Raw genomic sequence first — 23,873 nt, 5'->3', positions numbered from 1 at the left:
TTGGCGAAGCAAGCACGGCGGCGCGGACGGAATCCCGAGAGTCAGCCCCAAAAAATTTATTGGGGGGCTCACAGGGAGTATGGCTATGCCAGGTAGGAGACCTGTGCAAACTTCCTGTGGTTACCGGGGGGCTAAAGAGACCGGGCAGGCACCGTGTTATGCAGTGGTGCGCACGGTGTCCCCAGTGCGGGTGCATAGCCCGGTGCGGTATATTCCAGCTCCTCGTATCGGCCGGCCGGGCTAGAGTGGGCATCGAGCCAGGTAAGGTTGGGCAGGCTCGGTGCTCAAGAGCTCCAGTGCGCCTGCACGGTCCGGTCTATGCAGTACCACCTCCACACCCCAGCCCTCCGGTAGCAGCTCCCAGCACCAGGCTTCCTGTGCGTGTCCTCGGTCCAGTACCACCAGTACCAGCACCACGCACCAGGCCTTCAGTGCGCCTCGCCTCTCCAGCGCTGTCGGAGCCTTTCTCCTCTCCTGCGCTGCCGGAGTCTCCCGCCTATCTAGCGCTGTTAGAGCTTTCCTCATCTCCAGCGCTGCCGGAGTCTCCCGCCTGTTCAGCGCAGCCAGAGCCTTCCTCCGACACAGCGCTGCAGGAGTCTCCCGCCTGTTCAGCGCAGCCAGAGCTGCCAGTCTGCATGAAGCAGCCAGAGCTGTCAGTCTGCATGGAGCAGTCAGAGCTGTCAGTCTGCATGGAGCAGTCAGAGCTGTCAGTCTGCATGGAGCAGCCCGAGCTCAGTCTGCAGCTCTACATGGAGCAGCCAGAGCTGTCAGTCTGCATGGAGCAGCCAGAGCTGTCAGTCTACATGAAGCAGCCCGAGCTGCCAGTCTGCATGAAGCAGCCAGTCTACATGGAGCAGCCAGAGCTGTCAGTCTGCATGAAGCAGCCAGAGCTGTCAGTCTGCATGGAGCAGCCAGTCTGCAAGGAGCTGCCAGTGGAGCTGCCAGTCTGCAAGGAGCTGTCAGTCTGCAAGGAGCTGTCAGTCTGCACGGAGCTGTCAGTCTGCACTGAGCTGTCAGTCTGCACGGAGCTGTCAGTCTGCACGGAGCTGTCAGTCTGCAAGGAGCTGTCAGTCTGTAAGGAGCTGCCAGTCAGCACGGAGCCGCCAGAGCTGTCAGTCTGCAAGGAGCTGCCAGTCTGCAAGGAGCTGCCAGTCTGCAAGGAGCTGCCAGTCTGCACGGAGCTGCCAGTCTGCACGGAGCTGCCAGTCTGCAGCTGTCAGTCTGTAAGGAGCTGTCAGTCTGTAAGGAGCTGCCAGTCTGCAAGGAGCTGCCAGTCAGCACGGAGCCGCCAGAGCTGTCAGTCTGTAAGAAGCCGCCAGAGCTGTCAGCCTATATGGAGCAGCTAGTGCCCCCAGTCTGCCCAGCGCCGCCAGTGCCCCCAGTCTGCCCAGCGTCGCCGGTCTGCCCAGCGTCGCCAGTCTGCCCAGCGTCGCCAGTCTGCCCAGCGTCGCCAGTCTGCCCAGCGTCGCCAGTCTGCCCAGCACCGCCAGTCTGCCAGACTCTTCCAGATCTGCCCAGTCACCCAGACTCTTCCAGATCTGCCAGTCAACCAGACTCTTCCAGATCTGCCAGTCAACCAGACTCTTCCAGATCTGCCAGTCAACCAGACTCTTCCAGATCTGCCAGTCAACCAGACTCTTCCAGATCTGCCAGTCAACCAGACTCTTCCAGATCTGCCAGTCAACCAGACTCTTCCAGATCTGCCAGTCAACCAGACTCTTCCAGATCTGCCAGTCAACCAGACTCTTCCAGATCTGCCAGTCAACCAGACTCTTCCAGATCTGCCAGTCAGCCAGAACCGCCAGTCGGCCAGGATCCGCCAGATCCGCCAGTCGGCCAGGATCTGCCAGTCAGCCAGGATCTGCTGAAACCACCAGCCAGCCAGGATCTGGTAGATCTACCTACCTGCCTGAGCTTCTCTCACTCCCGAGCTTCCTCTCACTCCCGAGCTTCCTCTCACTCCCGAGCTTCCTCTCACTCCCGAGCTTCCTCTCACTCCCGAGCTTCCTCTCACTCCCGAGCTTCCTCTCACTCCCGAGCTTCCTCTCACTCCCGAGCTGCCTCAGTCCCGAGCTGTCCTTCAGTCCCGATCTGCTCCTCAGTCCAGTGGGGTTCTGGGTGAGGACTACTAGGCCATGGTCGGCGGCGAGGGTGGACTATCCAGGGACGAAGGGAGAGGGGACTAAGACATTAACCGAGTGGGGTCCACGTCCCGCGCCGGAGCCGCCACCATGGACAGACGCCCACCCGGACCCTCCCTATTGTTTTGAGGTGCGTTCGGGAGTCCGCACCTTAGGGGGGGGGGTTCTGTCACGCCCTGGTCAAAGTATTTTGTGTTTATCTTTATGTATTTGGTCAGGCCAGGGTGTGGCATGGGGTTTTTGTAATTATGGTATGTTTGTCTTGGGGTTTTGGTGGTGGTATTGGGATTGTAGCTTAGTGGGTTGTCTAGCAAAGTCTATGGCTGTCTGGAGTGGTTCTCAATCAGAGCCAGGTGCTTATCGTTGTCTCTGATTGGGAACCATATTTAGGCAGCCATATTCTTTGAGTTTGTCGTGGGTGATTGTCCTTAGTGTCCTATGTGTACTCTCTGTTAGTTTGCACCAGATAGGCTGTTTCGTTTATTGTTTTTTGTAAGTTCGTGTTTCTTTGTTGTATTAAACATGGATTGCAATCGACACGCTGCAGTTTGGTCCGACTCTCCTTCATCACCACTAGAAAACCGTTACATTTACTGAAGAATTAATTCATCACCAGGCTAAGCTACTCTTTAGAAGTAACATGTCACATGTAGCCTATGGGCCACAAAATTAATAATTGACAAGGACACCTGAATTCTGTCACAAGGTTTGCATCACACAACGTTTTACTGCACTTAGGCGTATTATAGCTTACTACAGTCTAATGACATTGACACCTCTTGACCTTGGGACATTAAGGTTCTATCTGACTTTTTCCTGAAAAATAATTAATTCCCATATTGGCCGATTCAGACCAAAGTTATACGCGCATAAATGGAACTTAATTCCCTTTAATGCACTTTTGTGGAAGATGTGTGTCTACGGATATGTTGTATTCTGACCTTGACTTAATTCCCTCATAAATCCAAGACCTTACCGGGCCATGAAACAATGAATAAAGTCTAGCAACCTGTCGGTTCCAAGTGGAACAGTGTCTACTTTCTTTTTCCTGATTGAAATAACACCATTCTCCATGCACTGTAATTTACAACTTGATAGGAGCTATTGATAAGACCTAGGTAAAAGAGTAAGCCATTTGGATAACGGATTGTAAATATAAATTACAATTGTTTTAGATACATTTTACGTTATGATCGCTGGAGACAAATGTGAAACCAGTCATATAGCAACAAACTGAAGCCTATCAACATTAAGCATACCTCTGTAAAGTTTATGAAATGCTGGCCTTAAAACTTGCAGGAATGAAATTTGGAGACAAAAGCTATAGGCTTCTGTAGCCATGCACAAATGACAGTATAGTGTCCAAACCTACAAATAACCAAGTGCACTTATGTTTTCTATAATGTTTTAATTAAATTCCCAGACTTTTCACTGTATTTAAAAAAAATTGTATTGATGTTACAATTTAGCCGGTATCGGTAGCCACTGTCAGTTATACCCACACACATTTATAACTGTCACTTTACTTATATTTTGCCTCATTCCATTCCATTGTCGGTTTACCTTTCTTTCCTTTGTCACGTTGATCTGGTTATTCCTGAGGATCACTACAGTAGCATTAGTGGATCATAGTATTACAACTTGTGCAATAATTTGGAATATGTAGCCTATTTGAATCATTATGGAACGCAGACCAAATGAGTGAGGATTGTTAGGGTAGATTTATAGGACTACTGTTCAACCCCTATTGTTGACTTTTCTAACTTTCTAATTGAACAATTGAATATGACAACTTTCAGGATGAATAAAACCACTGTATTTTTGTTTCACCAATATATTTTGTGTGTAAAGGCTCTCAAAACCTATTTTTGTATTATTCATGAATACTTTCCTAACCCTAAATAACATACAAATCTATTGGTGCTGAAAAGGAGACTAATATGTGTGTATTTATTTACATGGCTTTTTTTAATTGATCCTTAATATTCTGAACCGTATTCTGAGTCTGTTGAGAACATTTAAATTAAAGGTACACCACATTTAAAGGGATGGCTTTAGATAAATGTACTGAAAACCCTATTGAATTGAAAACTTGACACGAAAATATTGGCCAGCAAGTGGGAGGGTTTTCAGCAGTTTAATTAAATCTATTCAGGGCACGTAAGTGAACCACACCTGCAAAGCCCGTTGCGGACCTGCAAAAGGTAAGTCTGAATGCCAACTACTCAAATCAAATCAAAAATCAAATCAAATGTATTTATATAGCCCTTCGCACATCAGCTGATATCTCAAAGTGCTGTACAGAAACCCAGCCTAAAACCCCAAACAGCAAGCAATGCAGGTGTAGAAGCACGGTGGCTAGGAAAATCTCCCTAGAAAGGCCAAAACCTAGGAAGAAACCTAGAGAGGAACCAGGCTATGTGGGGTGGCCAGTCCTCTTCTGGCTGTGCCGGGTGGAGATTATAACAGAACATGGCCAAGATGTTCAAATGTTCATAAATGACCAGCATGGTCGTATAATAATAAGGCAGAACAGTTGAAACTGGAGCAGCAGCACGGTCAGGTGGACTGGGGACAGCAAGGAGTCATCATGTCAGGTAGTCCTGGGGCATGGTCCTAGGGCTCAGGTCCTCCGAGAGAGAGAAAGAAAGAGAGAATTAGAGAGAGCATATGTGGGGTGGCCAGTCCTCTTCTGGCTGTGCCGGGTGGAGATTATAACAGAGCATGGCCAAGATGTTCAAATGTTCATAAATGACCAGCATGGTCAAATAATAATAAGGCAGAACAGTTGAAACTGGAGCAGCAGCACGGCCAGGTGGACTGGGGACAGCAAGGAGTCATCATGTCAGGTAGTCCTGGGGCATGGTCCTAGGGCTCAGGTCAGTTGAAACTGGAGCAGCAGCACGGCCAGGTGGACTGGGGACAGCAAGGAGTCATCATGTCAGGTAGTCCTGGGGCATGGTCCTAGGGCTCAGGTCCTCCGAGAGAGAGAGAGAAAGAGAGAATTAGAGAACGCACACTTAGATTCACACAGGACACCGAATAGGACAGGAGAGGTACTCCAGATATAACAAACTGACCCTAGCCCCCCGACACATAAACTACTGCAGCATAAATACTGGAGGCTGAGACAGGAGGGGTCAGGAGACACTGTGGCCCCATCCGAGGACACCCCCGGACAGGGCCAAACAGGAAGGATACAACCCCACCCACTCTGCCAAAGCACAGCCCCCACACCACTAGAGGGATATCTTCAACCACCAACTTACCATCCTGAGACAAGGCCGAGTATAGCCCACAAAGATCTCCGCCATGGCACAACCCAAGGGGGGGCGCCAACCCAGACAGGATGACCACAACAGTGAATCAACCCACTCAGGTGACGCACCCCCTCCAGGGACGGCATGAGAGAGCCCGAGTAAGCCAGTGACTCAGCCCCTGTAATAGGGTTAGAGGCAGAGAATCCCAGTGGAAAGAGGGACTGAGAAGTGCGTAGGAAAGGCGTACATAGGAAAGGCCAACCAGGTAGCTAGGTCCAGCTGGCAAGATAGCTAGGTCTGGCCGACCGACCAGCCAGATAGCTAGGTCCAGCCGACCGACCAGCCAGATAGCTTGGTCCGGCCGACCGACCAGCCAGATAGCTAGGTCCGGCCGACCGACCAGCCAGATAGCTAGGTCCGGCCGACCGACCAGCCAGATAGCCAGGTCCGGCCGACCGACCAGCCAGATAGCTAGGTCCGGCCGGCAGGATAGTTAGGTCCGGCCGGCCGGCAAGATAGCTAGGTCCGTCCAGCCAGCTAGGTCCGTCCAGCCAGACAGCTAGATAGCCCAGTTTTTCTTTAGTTGGTCATTTACATGTGAGATGTGTCAGATTTTTTTTTAAAGGAAAGTAAAACTCAGAATGTTCTCTCTGCGTAAACACCAATTAACTTGGTGGTATCAGGTTCTATCTTCAATCCAATCAAACAATCCTGGGTTGTCAATAAAAAATGATTGAATGTAAGGTGATTTACTGTACTTATTGATTCATGAAAAAGGCACTCCACCACTGCTGCTTCATCATCCTATTTTTCCAACTTAATTGAGGAGAATAAGAACAATCCTAACTAAAAAGCAGCATTCCTCAAGAGAGGATGGCTTTCACTTCAGCAATGATAAATTCATGAACTTCTTTGACGAAAAGATCATGATCATTAGAAAGCAAATTCTCTTTAAATCTGCGTGTTTCTCCAAAACGCAGTTGTCCTGAGTCTGCACAACACTGCCAGGACCTAGGATCTAGGGAGACACTTAATCCTATATCTCTTGACACATTCATGAAAATAGTAATGACCTCTAAACCTTCAATCTGCATACTGGACCCTATTCCAACTAAACTACTGAAAGAGTTGCTTCCTGTGCTTGGCCCTCCTATGTAGAACATAATAAATGGCTACCTATCCACCAGATGTGTACCCAACTTACTAAAAGTGGCAGTAATAAAGCCTCTCTTGAAAAAGACAAACGTTGACCCAGAAAATATAAAAAAACTATCGGCCTATATCGTATCTGCCATTCCACTAAAACATTTTTGAAAAAGCTGTTGCATCTCACTGCCTTCCTAAAGACAAACAATGTATACGACACGCTTCAGTCTGATTTCAGACCCCATCATAGCATTGAGACTGCAATCGTGAAGATGGTAAATGTTGATGGTTTGTCCAAATCAACTGTAAATTTCGGTGTTTCCTGTTTTAGGACCACTATTGTTTTCACTATATATTTTACCTCTTTGTGTTCAGAAAACATAATGTTAACTTTCACTGCTATGCGGATGATACACAGCTGTACATTTCGATGAAACACGGTGAATACTCAATATTGCCCTCCTGGAAGCCTGTTTCAGACATAAGGAAGCAAATGTTTCACCTTTAAACTCGAACAAAACAGAGATGCTAGTTCTAGGTCCCAAGAAACAAAGAGATCTTCTGTTGGATCTGACAATTAATCTTGATTGTTGTACAGTTGTCTCAAATAAAACTGTGAAGGACATTGGTGTTACTCTGGACCCTGATCTCTCTTTTGACAAACATATCAAGACTATTTCAAGGACAGCTTTTTTCCATCTACATAGCATTGCAAAAAATCTGAAACGTTCTGTCCAAAAATTATGCAGAAAAGTTAATCCATGCTTTTGTCACTTCTAGATTAGACTACTGCAATGCTCTATTTTCCGGCTACCCGGTTAAATCACTAAATAAACTTCAGTTAGTGCTAAACATGGCTGCTAGAATCTTGACTAGAACCCCAAAATTTTATCATATTACTCCAGTGCAAGCCTCTCTATACTGGCTTCCTGTTAAGTCTAGGGATGATTTCAAGGTTTTACTGCTAACCTACAAAGCATTACATGGGCTTGCTCATACATATGTCTCCGATTTGGTCCTGCCGTACATACCTACATGTATGCTACGGTCACAAGATAAAGGCCTCCTTATTGTCCCTAGAATTTCTAAGCAAACAGCTGGAGGCAGGGCTTTAGCCTATAGAGCTCCATTTTTATGGAATGGTCTGCCTATCCATGTGAGAGACGCAGACTCGGTCTTGACCTTTAAGTCTTTATTGAAGGCTCATCTCTTCAGTAGGTCCTATGATTGAGTGTTGTCTGGCCCAGGGGTGTGAAGGTGAACGGAAAGGCACTGGAGCGACAAACCACCCTTGCTGTTTCTGCCTGGTCGGTTCCCTTCTCTCCGCCTCTAACCATATTACGGGGGCTGAGTCACTGGCTTACTGGTGCTCTTCCATGCTGTCCCTAGGAGGGGTGCGTCACTTGAGTGGGTTGAGTCACTGACGTGATCTTCCTGCCCGGGTTGGCGCCCCCCTCGGGCATGTGCCGTGGGGAAGATCTTCGTGGGCTACAGTATACTCAGCCTTGTCTCAGGGTAGTAAGTTGGTGGTTTGAAGATATCCCTCTAGTTGTGTGGGGGCTGTAATTTGGCAAAGTGGGTGGGGTTATAGCCTGCCTGGTTGGCCCTGTCCGGGGGTATCGTCGGACGGGGTCACAGTGTCTCCCGACCCCTCCTGTCTCAGCCTCCAGTATTTATGCTGCAATAGTTTATGTGTCGGGGGACTAGGATCAGTCTGTTATATCTGGAGTATTTCTCCTGTCTTATTTGGTGTCCTGTGGGAATTTAAGTATGCTTCCTCTAATTCTCTCTCTCCCTCTCCCTCCCCTCCCAGAGGACCTGAGCCCTAGGACCTTGCCTCAGGACTACCTGGCCTGATGACTCCTTGCTGTCCCCAGTCCACCTGGTCGTGCTGCTGCTCCAGTTTCAACCATTCTGCCTGCGGCTATGTAACCCTGACCTGTTCACTGGATGTGCTACCTTGTCTTGGACCTGCTGTTTTTGACTCTTTCTCGCTCTACCACACCTGCTGTCTCTTTATGCTCGGCTATGAAAAGTTAACAGACAGTTACTCCTGAGGTGCTGACCTGTTGCACCTTCTACAACCACTGTGATTATTATTATTATTTAACCCTGCTGGTCATCTAGGAACGTTTGAACATCTTGGCCATGTACTATTATACTACTATTATACTAGTTATAATCTCAACCCGGCACAGCCAGAAGAGGACTGCCAACCCTTCAGAGCCTGGTTCCTCTCTAGGTTTTTTCTTAAGGTTCCTGCCTTTCTAGGGAGTTTTTCCTAGCCACCATGCTTCAACATCTGCATTGCTTGCTGTTTGGGGTTTTAGGCTGGGTTTCTGTATAGCACTTTGTAAAAAGGGCTTTATAAATATTTTAATGATTGATTGATTGATTGAAGATGTCACAAAATAGTTCTGAGATCTGGGGCTTGAAAAATTTTCAAAACTATACTTTGGTAGATGGGACTATAAGGTTCTAAGTCCTTGACTATTCATATCATAGGTTCTGGTACTCTTTTTAAATGACTTAGATTTTTTTCACCACTTTTTCAGAAGAATGGCCATAACGTAAAGTTTTCAATGGTAAAAACAAATATAAACAAGTGCCTTAGATTATGTTTAAGGCCCTTAGCAGAGGCATTGCTGTTTTGTCTTGTTCTATATCCACACGAAAAGTTCCATGGAAGGGGTATTTCACTAAAAATACAAACTTACCACATTTCATTGATAAGTAGCAAGTAGTTTACTGACTTTGAGTGTCAGAGAACAGAAAAACATATTAGTTTAGTCATCCAGAGCTAAGCTTTAGCAATGTTGCTAGTTATCCATAGGATAAACAGTAGTGTCATTTTAGGGAACTATCACTTTAACAAATGTGTAATGAATATAAATTCATATATTTGATGATGTGATTAGAAAGAAGGAAGAGTATTCTCTATATTTAATATTTAAATGGCTGCACTTCTCTATTGAAATTGAAATAATTAACATTTTGTGGCAGATAACCTTATTTAAATAGATTGACATTTCAGAGGCATAAGGTTCAATCTGCGATTGCAACCCCCTAAGAAAATAGATTTACAAATGTCTTAGGATTTTGATACTCGCACTTTAGTTACCTTTACGGTGAGGAACTTAATGGGTTATAAAAGAAGAATTGAGATGTGAAAATCTGGGATGTGAAAACGTAAATGCTCAATATATCAGAACTATGCATTGCGCAGATAGAACCTTATAGTCCCAAAGTCTCGACTTCTTCTCTGTTTTTATCTCATAATTTTTAGATAGTATCAACATTTGATAAAAATGTATTGGGTGGCGGGAATGGGCTTCCATATATAAACATGGACAGTGACACCTACATCAATCATCGTCCTCCAGTCATCGGTTTTGCCATTCTGCAGTGACTGAGGATGGGCCAGGCCAGCTTTGTTCATGCACACATCCATCCCTGTGCCCAGATGCTCTGACACTGCTGCCAGTTTCTAAAATAAAGAGGTAAGAAGACTTCATGCACAATGTTCCATAGGTTAAAACACCATGGTGAAGTCATTTGAGAGTAATTGACAAATGTGCTTCATTTGACACAGAATGTTTTCTACAAGATCATATTCTATTGTGAGGAATGTGAAGCACATCATAAAAGTAATTAAGCAGTTTGCAAAGAATACTTCACAAATGGCATAGAACGGGTTTCATTAACTACAGTCTAATGACTGTAGTTAGTTATAATAGGCCTAAGGGCAGCAAAACGTCCTGTGATGCAAACCTTGTGACAGAATGCAGGTCAATAATTAATTTTTTGGCCCGTAGGCTACATATGACATGTTACTTCTAAAGAGTAGCTTGGTCTGGTGATTAATCAATCCTTTAGTAAATCGGTGAAATATCATAGCTAGTTGTATTCATCATAGTTGAAATAGTTACTATTTACTCATCATGTGAGAGTACACCAAATCTCAAATCATCATATGATATGCCAACTCTCTGTTAAGAGTAGTGCTCAGAAAATAGCCTACAAGGAGATCTCACTAATATTTAATATTAACAGGTATGGATACAACCTAGTGGGAGGGGTTGCCTTTTCTAGAGAACCTTGCCACCTAACAGTTATTTACCAGATGCTCTGCGTGTGGCATCATTTAGAAAATAACTGATTGAATTTGACATAAGTAAACATAAATCACAATGCATTTACTTATTTCCTTTTTCTTCGCCATCATCGTGAAGAATCAAGGGGCAGGTGAGTTTTTTTAATTGTTTGATTTATTCAATCTTAGTACCTAAAAGGGGTTGAAACTTGATGTATTTGTGTAATTGGCATTGGGTATACAATGTTTGGGAAGCTTCAGTGAAAATGTAGTTAGCTAAACCTTAAGTTATTCCTTACTGAAATAAATTAAACTACAGCAAAGCTATGCTTGAGAGGAAAATAACTAGTTAAATATCCTACAAACCAAACGCTTGGTACTTTGCAGCTTCACAATAAATACCATGGAAATACATGAATAATTACGAAAAACATAAAAACATAAAATATCTTAGCTCAACAGAAATAGGGAACTAACAAATAAGCCACGGCAACCAGAACGAAACAGGTGGGATTTTAGGAGGGGTTCTCAAAGACACTCATGGGGGTGTCCACTAAAAATTGACTAGCAACAATAGTCTGGGTCCTAAAAGAAACCCACCATAAGTGCCCACTAAACCCCCCCCGCTCAAAAAAACACGTCAATTTATAGTATTGAGCTAAAAAAAAATGTTGAAATTTTACCTTTATTTAACTAGGCAAGTCAGTGAAGAACAAATTCTTATTTTCAATGACAGCCTAGGAACAGTGGGTTAACTGCCTGTTCAGGAGCAAAACAACAGATTTGTACCTTGTCAGCTCAGGGGTTTGAACTTGCAACCTTCCGGCTACTAGTCCAACACTCTAACCACTAGGCTACCCTGCTGCCCAAGTGGATCAAACCAGCACAGGTGAAACTAACGACTGACAAACGAGGTGACAGGTGCAACACATCCTGACCAACGACCAATCAGAGCAAGCCCACACCTAAACAGAGCCAACCTTGAAATAAAAAACTACATTTGTGCAAGACCCCAAAGCCTATAACACCTTTCCAGGTAAGACAGCAAATATATCCCATATTTTTACCAACAGAAAACAACATCCATTTTATAAAATAAACTTAAACGTATCACTTTCTCCAATAAAAACATGGTGATAACTGGCGGTCTCTCATACACGACAAAACAGAACTCTTCTTTTTATACATTTTTCTATAACTTTTTTCACTTATTTATTTTTATATAGCTGCCTAAAAATCTGACATTTTGAAAAACAGGTACATTTTGATGTTTGTAACTTTCTGTAACTCTCATCCCCTTGTGATGCTCCCAACCGAAACAAAACTCGTCTCCAGTACGCCAAAACGTGCAGCCAAAACAAAATGTGTGCCAGAGCTACACAATGGCTAAACACAAAACACTAAACTTATTGACTGCCCACCCTTGAAATACAATCAGCAACCAAGTTGTCCTTATCACGGACATGTCTGATTTCAAGGGGAAACTCCTGAAATATGAAACTCTTGCAAAGGAGTCGGGGATTCGTGGAGTGTCTTTCGCAGGAAAATAAGAGGGTCATGAATGGTATAGACCACAAGAGGGGTAGAGACCAATACATAAACCTCAATGTGCTGAAGAGCCAGTGCCAAAGCGAGTGTCTCCTTCTCGATAGTCAAGTACTGTTTCTGATATGAGGCCCATTTCTTTGAAAAATTACCCCACAGGGTGCTCGATATTGTTGTACTCTTTCTGTGGAAGCACCACACCTGCTCCTACATCGCTGGTATTTGGCGTTCAAAGCAAATAGACAATGGATATCCAGAGCAGCTAGCACTGGTACAGAGACCAAAAGAGTCTTTGTCTTCTTAAAAGTCTCCCGACAGTCTGGGCTCCAATGGAAAACGACGTTCGGATTGGTCAAAACTGTAAATGGAGCAACATGCTGGGCAAGTTCTTGCAAAATGCCCGGTAGTAGCCAGCCATTCCCAAGAATCTGTGCACTGGAACGTTATTATTAAGGGCCTCCACTTTTGCAAGACCGGTTGGACTGTCCCTTGCCCGACCACCTTCACAAGATACTTCTCTGATGCTTGGGCGATTTCACTCTGACAGGTTCACTGTCAAGTTGGCAGGGAAAAATTGATTCGAACAGACTCAATGTTCTGAAGGTGTTCTGGCCAGGTGACAGTAAATACAACCACATTGTCAAAATACGCCTCTGCATTTTCCAGACCACGTAGCACTATGTGCATGAGCCTTTGAAACATGGCTCCGGCATTTCTCAAACCAAATGGAAGATGAAGGTAGGAAAATTAACCATCAGGAGTGACAAAAGCAGACAGCTCTTTGGTACGCTCAGTTAGAGGGACCTGCCAATACCTTCAATAGGTCGAACTAACTAACGTACTTGGCAGTGCCAACACGGCCCACACAATCGTCGGCCCGGGGCAAAGGGTACGAGTCTGACTTAGTAATTGCATTGAGTTTGCAAAAAATCTGAACAAAACTACAGAGGCCCATCTGCCTTAGTTACTAATTTATAGGGTGAACTCCACGGACTGTTGCCATGTTGTGCAATGCCGTGCTCAAGCATGAACTCCACTTCACTGCAGATTTTTTCAGGAATCACTCGATAGACATGTTGTTTGATTGGCAGAGACCCCAACGTCAATGTAATGCTCTAGTACATTTATCTGAGTTGGCACATCTGAAATGAAACCCTGATATTCTAAAAAGAAGTGCAACAATATATCAAGGTTTTCCTTGATGATGTAATGTCCTGAAAAGTGAACTTGTAATGGTGACCCCAGAACGGGCAACAAAACCAGGTCACCCACACCGAAAGTGTGGTTTTGGGTCTTTTGATCATACCAAACTTTCCTTCTGGTTTGTGGAACAAAATTCTCACTGGAAAACTGACAGGTGCGATGCAATCTGTATAGAAAGTTTCTTGTGTGTTTGTCCTGCAACAACCTCTCTCTTAGCAAGCTCAAACCACCTCTGACATGATGTATAAACACGAACTCATTCGGACTGAAACCGAGAGATTCCTGAACAACCTCTTGAGCTGCAAATAACACATGAGCGTCCCCTTCATCCCAGTATTTCTCAAACTCACAGCAGTAAACTCTCCACATAGACTTCAAAGTCTGATGAAATCTCTCAAGAGCACATTGAGACTCTGGGTGGTAGGCACTAGAGGGGCATTGGGTAACACCAAACTGCTGTAGCACTTGCTGGAAGACCTTTGACATGACATTTGAACCTTGGTCTGATTGCACTACATACGAAAGTCCAAACATTAAATTATTTCACAAGAGTCTTAACCATACTGGGAGTCGTGATTTTCCTCACTGGAATGGTCTCAGGGAAACAAGTGGCAGCATACATGATAGTTAAGAGAAACTGGTTACCACTCTTTGTTTTGGGCAAAGGACCAACATAGTCCACTGCTGAAAGGTTAGTCAAAATCAGGAATAGGCTGCAAAGGTGCAACCAGTACAGCTTGGTTCGGTTTACCTGTCCGCTGGCAAACGTTACAGGATTAAACAGTAAGCCAGAACATCCTGTTTCAGACCAGGCCAAAAAAAGTTACCCAAGATATGGTCATGGTCATGGTTACCCAAGATATGGTCTTATTGACCAGCCATACTACCATCATCAGCCAACCTCAGTATCTCTTGTCAAAGTGTAACTGGATTGACAATTTTAAGACACTGGGCCAATCGTCTTACCCAGAAGTGGTGCAAGAACGCCATTTCCTCATCAGAACATCTCTGTCAAAGTAACTCATCAAACTCTTCATCAAACTCCTCCTCTGGACATATCAACTTAATAAAAAGAGAGGCGAGGGAAACATCTTTACTCTGTTCAGCAATGAGCTGCTTATTAGACATCGGTGTCAATTGTAGGGTCCCTCTCTTCTGTCAGAGGTGATACAAATTTGCTCACCTTTGGGGTTTTCAAAGAAGAGGCCAACTCAGGAGGTTTACCAAAATTAGGACCACACATAAACGTCTTAGACAGATCGAACATGGTGGAATCACTGACATCCTCCTCAATACTGGATTGGCTTTAGGCTTTCTTCTTAGACATAACACATGTAACGACATATGCTGGGAACACTCTAGGGTACTTTTCCAATAACCCGTCAGGTTCCTCCACTCTGGGTTCCCTACAAATGACAGGATTTGACACAACGTTCCTGCCAGCCAAATTGTTGCCCAAAATTAACGAGACCCTTTTCACCAGAAGGCTAGGCCTTACTCCTACAACAACACAAAACAGAAACAAGTTGCAGAAGTGTCAGACAAAGGCAAAACACCTTAAAAAATAAAGGACTGGGCTGCCCCACTGTCTCGCAGTATTTTCACAGGCTGCTTAACAGCATCATCACTCATCAGAGACACTAACCCTTCTGAAACAAAGGGTTCATACACATCTGATCCAAAACCTTGTTTAGGAGATTCACCAGTCCCAACCAGAGCCTTAATGGTCTGTAGTGCTCCCACAAGTAGAAACTGCTTTTTTTCTCTCATTTTTCTGTTTCAACTTAGGACACTGAGAGGCAATGTGTCCTTTCTCACGGCAGTAATGACAAACTGGAGGATACGAAGAATCAGTTTTCTGACGATCCTTATCTTTGGCACTGGGGAAAAAACGGAAACCTCGCAGTAGGAGGTGAATCCTTTTCTTTATTTTTACTATTTTCTACATTGTAGAAAAATAGTGAATACATCAAAGCCATGAAATAACACATGTGGAATCTCGACTGACGGACGTCCACCTCGTTGCTGCTGCTCCTCTCCGATATCCACCTGCTCTGGGGAAAAGACACAAATCACAACGATATCAATAGCACTACTAAAGTAAAGAGCTTATTTCCAGCGTGTAAGTGTGACTCCAATTATTGGCCAGAACATGCTGACACGCCTGACGCTACAACCCAGCAGGCCTGTCGTAGAGCAAGAGACAGTCCAGCAAGCAGCAAAGACAACCAAATCTGCCATTGATGACCAAACCAGCCATCGACTAATGAACCCTGTTTGGGTAGAGCTGAACGAATTAACCCTGCTCGGAAAGAACCAGACGAACAAACATTGGCCACTGCTCCATGAGTGAATCAACTGTTGTGTTAGTTTGCGCCGGTGCTCATAGTTAGCCCTAAATCCTAGCCACTTATACATTTCTAATCGGATCGTAGTGATACTGTGTATTGTCATTGTTGTAAAAGCTGGATTTATAATCAAGAACTTTTGATTGTACTTTGGCCTGCCTCTGTAGTTGTTTGCCTTGGAGTAATGGTCTCTGTCAAAAGCCACTAAAATTGTGTTCCTTTACAGCTGCCTATCTGCTTGACAAAGGTGACCATAACATTGGACTTTACAACACATCTTATGTCATTTATTTTTTATTTAGGAAGTGAAATACTCAAGCAACATTTATTTATGCCATTGGATGATTCATGATGTCCCAACATGATATCATAGGAAAACGTCATCCAGTCACGTTTTTTCAAAAAGGAAAACTTCACAATATATGACATTGTCAATACATTGCATTCAATGGGAAAAAATGGTTAATGTCCAAAAAATCCCTTCTCCAGATTGGTGCTACCAGTCCCAGGTTACATGTGGTGGCCACTGCACAGGTAAACCCTATACATTCAGTACATATGCTAAAATACCCATTGTGATCAAAGTTCTTAAACCTAACCAATGTTCTGTCTCATGTGAAGGACCTGATGGTTGGACAACGGTTGCTGGGGCATGTGGCGGAAAAGCCCAATCCCCCATTAACATTGTGACAAGAAGAACTCTACCAGATGGACGCCTTACACCATTCACATTCGCTGGGTACCAAGAGGCCTTCCACAGTCTCATCACAAACAATGGTCGCACTGGTGAGTTTCTATGTAAATCGGCCTCCCGAGTGGCGCAGCGGGCTAGGGCACTACAGTGCTTGAGGTATCACTACAGATCTGGGTTCGATCCTGGGCTGTGTCGCAGCCGGCCGCAACCGGGAGACCCATGAGGCGATGCACAATTGGCCCAGCATTGTTAGGGGAGGTTTAGGTCGGCCGGGATTTCCTTGTCCCATCGCGCTCTAGCGACTCCTGTGGCGGGCCGGGAGCATGCACGCTAACACGGTTGCCAGTTTGACGGTGTTTCCACTGACATGTTGGTGTGCCTGGCTTCCGGGTTAATCGAGCAGTGTGTCAAGAAGCCTTTCGGCTTGGTAGGGTTGTGTTTTGGAGGACATATGGCTCTCGAACCCACCATCTCCCAAGTCTGTATGGGAGTTGCAGCGATGGGACAAGACTGTAACTACCAATTGGAGAGAAAAAGGGGTAAACAAACACATATGTAATAATAATAATAATTTCTATATAAATCAGTGGTCCCAAACAAGGCCTAATATGAACATGCGGTCGCAGGAGAATTGACCTGAATCCTGAAGAAAAACCAATATTATAATATCTTTGTATCTCAAAAGCATTGTGGTTAACCTTAAATATCTAAATGAGAATTATTCAAATGTTAAAGACAAAATTCAACCAGAGAGCTCCCTTAGATCAGCGGAAAAGGCTGCACTTGACCGTCGCGCTTGAATCATTCCCAGAGTGAATGGCTAGGCCTGCTACGATATGAAACCACACACTATTGCAGAGACTTCGGTATTACCGGCCGCAATTGATATGGTGAAAACAACTGTGTGGAGAGGCAGAAGCACATGAACTCACATCAATACCTTTGTCAGATTACGCTGTTTAACAAAGAATTTATGCTATTGCTGGCAATCATTAGGAAACTCTGACTGAACGACTCAAACTTCCTGGCTTATGCTCTCCAAATGGATGTTAGCTGTCAGGGCCGAGATGCCCATGCATTGACCTTTGTTCGGTATACATATCCCGGGATGCTATTCACAAGGACATATCTCCCGAGCATGGAACGGCACAGGGGATGTTCAGTGTGCTATGTGGCTATATTCTTGAAAAACAGATTCCTTGGGATTGAATGGTGGGCTTCTGCACAGATGGGGCACCATCTATGGCAGGACGATGGGCAGGCCTCTGCACTCTAGTTATGAATGTGTCTCCCTCTGTCATATGGACACATTGTATGATACACGAGAGCAACTGGCGGCAAAAGAGCTGAGTACAGAACTCTGAGATACTGCAGCAGGTCATTTCGATTGTAAACTACATCAAACCACATCCATTGCACACATGCCTGTTCACAACACAATGTGGACATGTAGGATCAGAGCAGGACAATGTTTTATTTCACACCAGGCTTAGTGGTTACCAAGGGGGAGTGTTGGAAAGATTTTTTTGTATTGAGATAGGAATTGTTGTCATTCACAATGGATGTAAAAAAACAGACTTGGTTGTTTAATGAAAAGAAAATGTGTCTCCTTGCCTTATGTAACAGACATATTTGGGAAACTGAACGACGCAAGCATGCAGGGGAAATACAAATACATTCTACCAATGAGTGAGTGACCGAATCAGTGGATTCAGAGGAAATTATTATTATTGTAGAGTCAAAAGCGAACCATGCCCCCTTCCCTCAGCAGTGCATGTTTCTAACAGACAACAGCATCAGTAAGTGTCCCACACGAGTGATGACTACTCTCCTCCAACACTTGGAAGAGCACCTTGTGACCTACTTCCCAATCCATTTGACTGTGTGATCCTGTCTCTGTTGACATGTCGGTAACTGAAATTGAACAGCTGATCGAGATGTCATGTGACCGAATGCTGCAGACAACGCATTCACGGGTCACTACAAAGGAATACCCTGTTGCCTCCCTCTGAGCATTAAAACTCATGGTACTCTTTACCAGCTCATATTTGTGAAGCTGGATTCATTGCTCTCGTCTGCATTAAAACCAAATATCGATCCAGGTTGGATGTGACAGCAGAGATGAGGTGCGTACTGTCAACCATGCCTCCTGACTTTGAGGAGCTCCAGCATGACATGCATCAAGCCACACCCATCTCATTAGTGGTGGTGAGATAAGCAGCATTATGTCAGACTAATTTGCAATTGACTGTCATAGCCTCACGTTAAAAGTATGTGATGGTAAGTTGAGAAGCCAATCAGAAATATTGTTACAATGTTTTTCAATTGACTGCCATAGCCCCAAATAAAAAGTAAACATTGACTGTTATTTACATAATTCTTTTCACATGGTTGGGGTGGGGAGAATTTTCAGATTTCAAAATGGGGTCGTGGACCCCTGATATAGATGCTACATTTACATTTACAGTACAGACCCACCCTGCAAATGATACTCTATTATCAGCATGGTGTATTGTAGTTGAATTGAACACAAATAGCAAGGTTTATTCACTCAATGCCTTGGTATTTCACAGATCTGATTTAAGCTCAAAGCTCCATAACATTGGCTTAACATTATAAGTTAATATAAGGCCCTGCCCCGCATATAAGGCCCTGCCCCGCCCCCCTTTCGGAAAAGCTGACCACGACTCCATTTTGTTGATCCCTGCCTACAGACAGAAACTAAAACAAGAAGCTCCCACGCTGAGGTCTGTCCAACGCTGGTCCGACCAAGCTGACTCCACACTCCAAGACTGCTTCCATCACGTGGACTGGGAGATGTTTCGTATTGCGTCAGACAACAACATTGACGAATACGCTGATTCGGTGTGCGAGTTCATTAGAACGTGCGTTGAAGATGTCGTTCCCATAGCAACGATTAAAACATTCCCTAACCAGAAACCGTGGATTGATGGCAGCATTCGTGTGAAACTGAAGGCACGAACCACTGCTTTTAATCAGGGCAAGGTGTCTGGTAACATGGCTGAATACAAACAGTGCAGCTATTCCCTCCGCAAGGCTATCAAACAAGCTAAGCGCCAGTACAGAGACAAAGTAGAATCTCAATTCAACGGCTCAGACACAAGAGGCATGTGGCAGGGTCTACAGTCAATCACGGACTACAGGAAGAAACCCAGCCCAGTCACGGACCAGGATGTCTTGCTCCCAGGCAGACTAAATAACTTTTTGCCCGCTTTGAGGACAATACAGTGCCACTGACACGGCCTGCAACGAAAACATGCGGTCTCTCCTTCACTGCAGCCGAAGTGAGTAAGACATTTAAACGTGTTAACCCTCGCAAGGCTGCAGGCCCAGACGGCATCCCCAGCCGCGCCCTCAGAGCATGCGCAGACCAGCTGGCCGGTGTGTTTACGGACATATTCAATCAATCCCTATACCAGTCTGCTGTTCCCACATGCTTCAAGAGGGCCACCATTGTTCCTGTTCCCAAGAAAGCTAAGGTAACTGAGCTAAACGACTACCGCCCGTAGCACTCACATCCGTCATCATGAAGTGCTTTGAGAGACTAGTCAAGGACCATATCACCTCCACCCTACCTGACACCCTAGACCCACTCCAATTTGCTTACCGCCCAAATAGGTCCACAGACGATGCAATCTCAACCACACTGCACACTGCCCTAACCCATCTGGACAAGAGGAATACCTATGTGAGAATGCTGTTCATCGACTACAGCTCGGCATTCAACACCATAGTACCCTCCAAGCTCGTCATCAAGCTCGAGACCCTGGGTCTCGACCCCGCCCTGTGCAACTGGGTTCTGGACTTCCTGACGGGCCGCCCCCAGGTGGTGAGGGTAGGCAACAACATCTCCTCCCCGCTGATCCTCAACACTGGGGCCCCACAAGGGTGCGTTCTGAGCCCTCTCCTGTACTCCCTGTTCACCCACGACTGCGTGGCCATGCACGCCTCCAACTCAATCATCAAGTTTGCGGACGACACAACAGTGGTAGGCTTGATTACCAACAACGACGAGACGGCCTACAGGGAGGAGGTGAGGGCCCTCGGAGTGTGGTGTCAGGAAAATAACCTCACACTCAACGTCAACAAAACTAAGGAGATGATTGTGGACTTCAGGAAACAGCAGAGGGAACACCCCCATCCACATCGATGGAACAGTAGTGGAGAGGGTAGCAAGTTTTAAGTTCCTCGGCATACACATCACAGACAAACTGAATTGGTCCAATCACACAGACAGCATCGTGAGGAAGGCGCAGCAGCGCCTCTTCAACCTCAGGAGGCTGAAGAAATTCGGCTTGTCACCAAAAGCACTCACAAACTTCTACAGATGCACAATCGAGAGCATCCTGGCGGGCTGTATCACCGCCTGGTATGGCAACTGCACCGCCCTCAACCGTAAGGCTCTCCAGAGGGTAGTGAGGTCTGCACAATGCATCACCGGGGGCAAACTACCTGCCCTCCAGGACACCTACACCACCCGATGCTACAGGAAGGCCATAAAGATCATCAAGGACATCAACCACCCGAGCCACTGCCTGTTCACCCCGCTGTCATCCAGAAGGCGAGGTCAGTACAGGTGCATCAAAGCTGGGACCGAGAGACTGAAAAACAGCTTCTATCTCAAGGCCATCAGACTGTTAAACAGCCACCACTAACATTGAGTGGCTACTGCCAACACACTGTCAATGACACTGACTCTACTCCATCCACTTTAATAATGGGAATTGATGGGAAATGATGTAAATATATCACTAGCCACTTTAAACAATGCTACCTTATATAATGTTACTTACCCTACATTATTCATCTCATATGCATACGTAGATACTGTACTCTATATCATCGACTGCATCCTTATGTAATACATGTATCACTAGCCACTTTAACTATGCCACTTGGTTTACATACTCATCTCATATGTATATACTGTACTCGATATCATCTACTGTATCTTGCCTATGCTGCTCTGTACCATCACTCATTCATATATCCTTATGTACATATTCTTTATCCCCTTACACTGTGTATAAGACAGTAGGTTTTTTTTTTTGGAATTGTTAGTTAGATTACTTGTTCGTTATTACTGCATTGTCGGAACTAGAAGCACAAGCATTTCGCTACACTCGCATTAACATCTGCTAACCATGTGTATGTGACAAATAAAATTTGATTTGATTTGATTTGATTTGACATTACAATAGTACAGTACATGCAAAGGTCCTTGGACTCTATATATCTCATTTTACATGGACTAAAGCTTTCATCTCTCTGCAGTTCAAGTGGACCTGCCTGCCACAGCAAAAGTACAGGGTGGAGATCTGGCTGTGCCATACAAGGCAATACAGCTCCACCTGCACTTGGGCAAGGATGGAGGCCCTGGATCCGAACACACCATCGATGGAGAACGATATCCCATGGAGGTTTGATGACCAAAATAAAGGAAACATTCCCATAATACACCATGTATTTTAAAACTCCTGATATTTATTTATGATTATTACATAGTTTTAGGTCTTTTAGATACAGTTCAATCGAGTACAGGCTTAACTGAATGGAAAACAGAGACAGAATGCAATGTGGAATTTTGAATAGTTTGGGGTAGGCCTTGTCTCAGAGGAATGTTCCTCAGAGCCAGATGCTGATGACAGATATCCCTATGCTAGGCAGCTGGCATCGAACCCCCCATGCTGAGGGAAAGGAGTTATAATGACGGGCCTTAAGGTTATTATTATCCCACACATGGCTAATAGGAAAGAAAAGAAGAAGCAAGACGCTATGCTGATGATGATAAGTTTGTGTTCATTCGCACTTTGCTTGTAGAATAGGAAACCAAGTGAATTTTGTACTACTTACTTGATGAATTTAAATGAGCATTCAGATCAGCCATTCTAATTTATCTTTTGTGAACTACATTATGTGTACAGTAATTATACATAAATCACATTAATGTACACGTTTTGCAAATTCACATTTATTGCAATCTTTGACATGTTTGTCAATGATATCTCTTGATGTCAACAGCTGCATATAGTAAATATAAAAGAGGAGTACAACTCTTTGGATGAAGCTCTGAAAGACCTTGCAGGGGTTGGAGTTCTAGGATTCTTTTACGAGGTATTTTTCAGCTTAATCTTATAAAATGTTCTGCAACATGACAAAATGGGATTTATATGACCTTTGATAAATGATTCTCTCTGATAATCCTGATAATATCTCTTATATTTTCAGCAATCAGGAAGCTCCAACAAAAAATATGAATCCATCATAAATGCTCTGAACTCAATCAATATGCCTAGTAAGTCAGCTTATAGACAACAATCATTGTTATGTATCTTTTATAGCATGGATCCAGGTACTAAATGACGCATGTTCCTGATCATACAGGGATAGGCCTATGTGATAGTGTGCTGATAGTTTAGATACAAAGTAATAAAACCCTTGTTTTTTAACCACAGTGTCTTCGATAAAGCTATTAGCAATCACTAGAAATATGAACAGTAGCCTATTTTGTAGACCATTTACAGGTCTCAACATAAACTGTATTGGGCAACACTTCACCTTAAATGATTACTGTGTAGTTCCATAGGGGCCACTTAAGATAGTTTTACCCTGTATTTGTTCCATTGTCTTTATTGTGTCCACCTCTAGGCTCCAACACTACCCTGAGTGATGTGTCCCTGGACATGTTCATCCCCTCTCAGAGTAATATGACCAGCTACTTCCGCTACCAGGGCTCTCTCACCACACCTCCCTGTGAAGAAGCTGTAGTTTGGACCGTGTTCAAAAATACCATTCCTCTCAGCAGGCAACAGGTGTATAATGCTTGACATTACACCTCACCTTACCTAGGTCACTTTTATACCTGACATTATACCTATACCTTTTGTCAGTGAATGTATAGTAAATGTATTGCAAAATAAAGTCCATAAAGTTGTTATTTGTATGTCTTTATTGAGTTGTATTTTTTTTACTGTATTTCTAACATGTTTTTAAAATATCTTTGTGTCCTACAGCTTGATGCATTTTCTCGGCTTCAGTTTGCTGATGGAAAGCCTATGGTGGGAACATATCGCCCAGTCCAGCCGTTGAATGGTCGCCTGGTGTATCGCTCTGGAAGTCAAGTTATCTTAGTCAGCACTTGGCTACTCATCACCTCTGTGATATCAGCCATTGGACTCCCACTGCCCAAATAAATACTAGCATCTTTGGATATGTGTATCAGTGAATTAGAGAGAGACCAATATTATCATAATCTCAAATGCAACACTCTAAAAAATGCTGGGTTAAAAACAATCCAAATCGGGTTCTTTGGTTACCCAGCACTGGGTAAATATTGGACAGAACACACGCTGATTTATTTTGACCCAGCCAGTGGGGTTGCATGAATAACCCAACATGTTGGGTGGTTGGAATTACCCAAAC

At 44.6% G+C, this 23,873-nt stretch overlaps 1 protein-coding gene across 1 annotated transcript; it reads left to right on the top strand.

Moving 5' to 3' along the window:
• The first annotated feature begins 10,737 nt into the window (after positions 1-10,737).
• Positions 10,738-23,644, top strand: LOC112267425 (carbonic anhydrase 4-like). Its single transcript, XM_024445690.1, has 8 exons — positions 10,738-10,792; positions 16,226-16,270; positions 16,358-16,522; positions 21,726-21,871; positions 22,473-22,565; positions 22,680-22,746; positions 23,100-23,263; positions 23,465-23,644. Exons 1-8 carry the CDS (start codon positions 10,738-10,740, stop codon positions 23,642-23,644), a joined length of 915 nt encoding a protein of 304 aa, XP_024301458.1.
• The last annotated feature ends 229 nt before the right edge of the window (positions 23,645-23,873 follow it).

Source organism: Oncorhynchus tshawytscha, linkage group LG14 (genome assembly GCF_018296145.1).
Source record: "Oncorhynchus tshawytscha isolate Ot180627B linkage group LG14, Otsh_v2.0, whole genome shotgun sequence".
In the NCBI taxonomy this organism is placed as follows: domain Eukaryota; kingdom Metazoa; phylum Chordata; class Actinopteri; order Salmoniformes; family Salmonidae; genus Oncorhynchus; species Oncorhynchus tshawytscha.
This window is presented reverse-complemented; position numbering and strand designations above follow the sequence as displayed.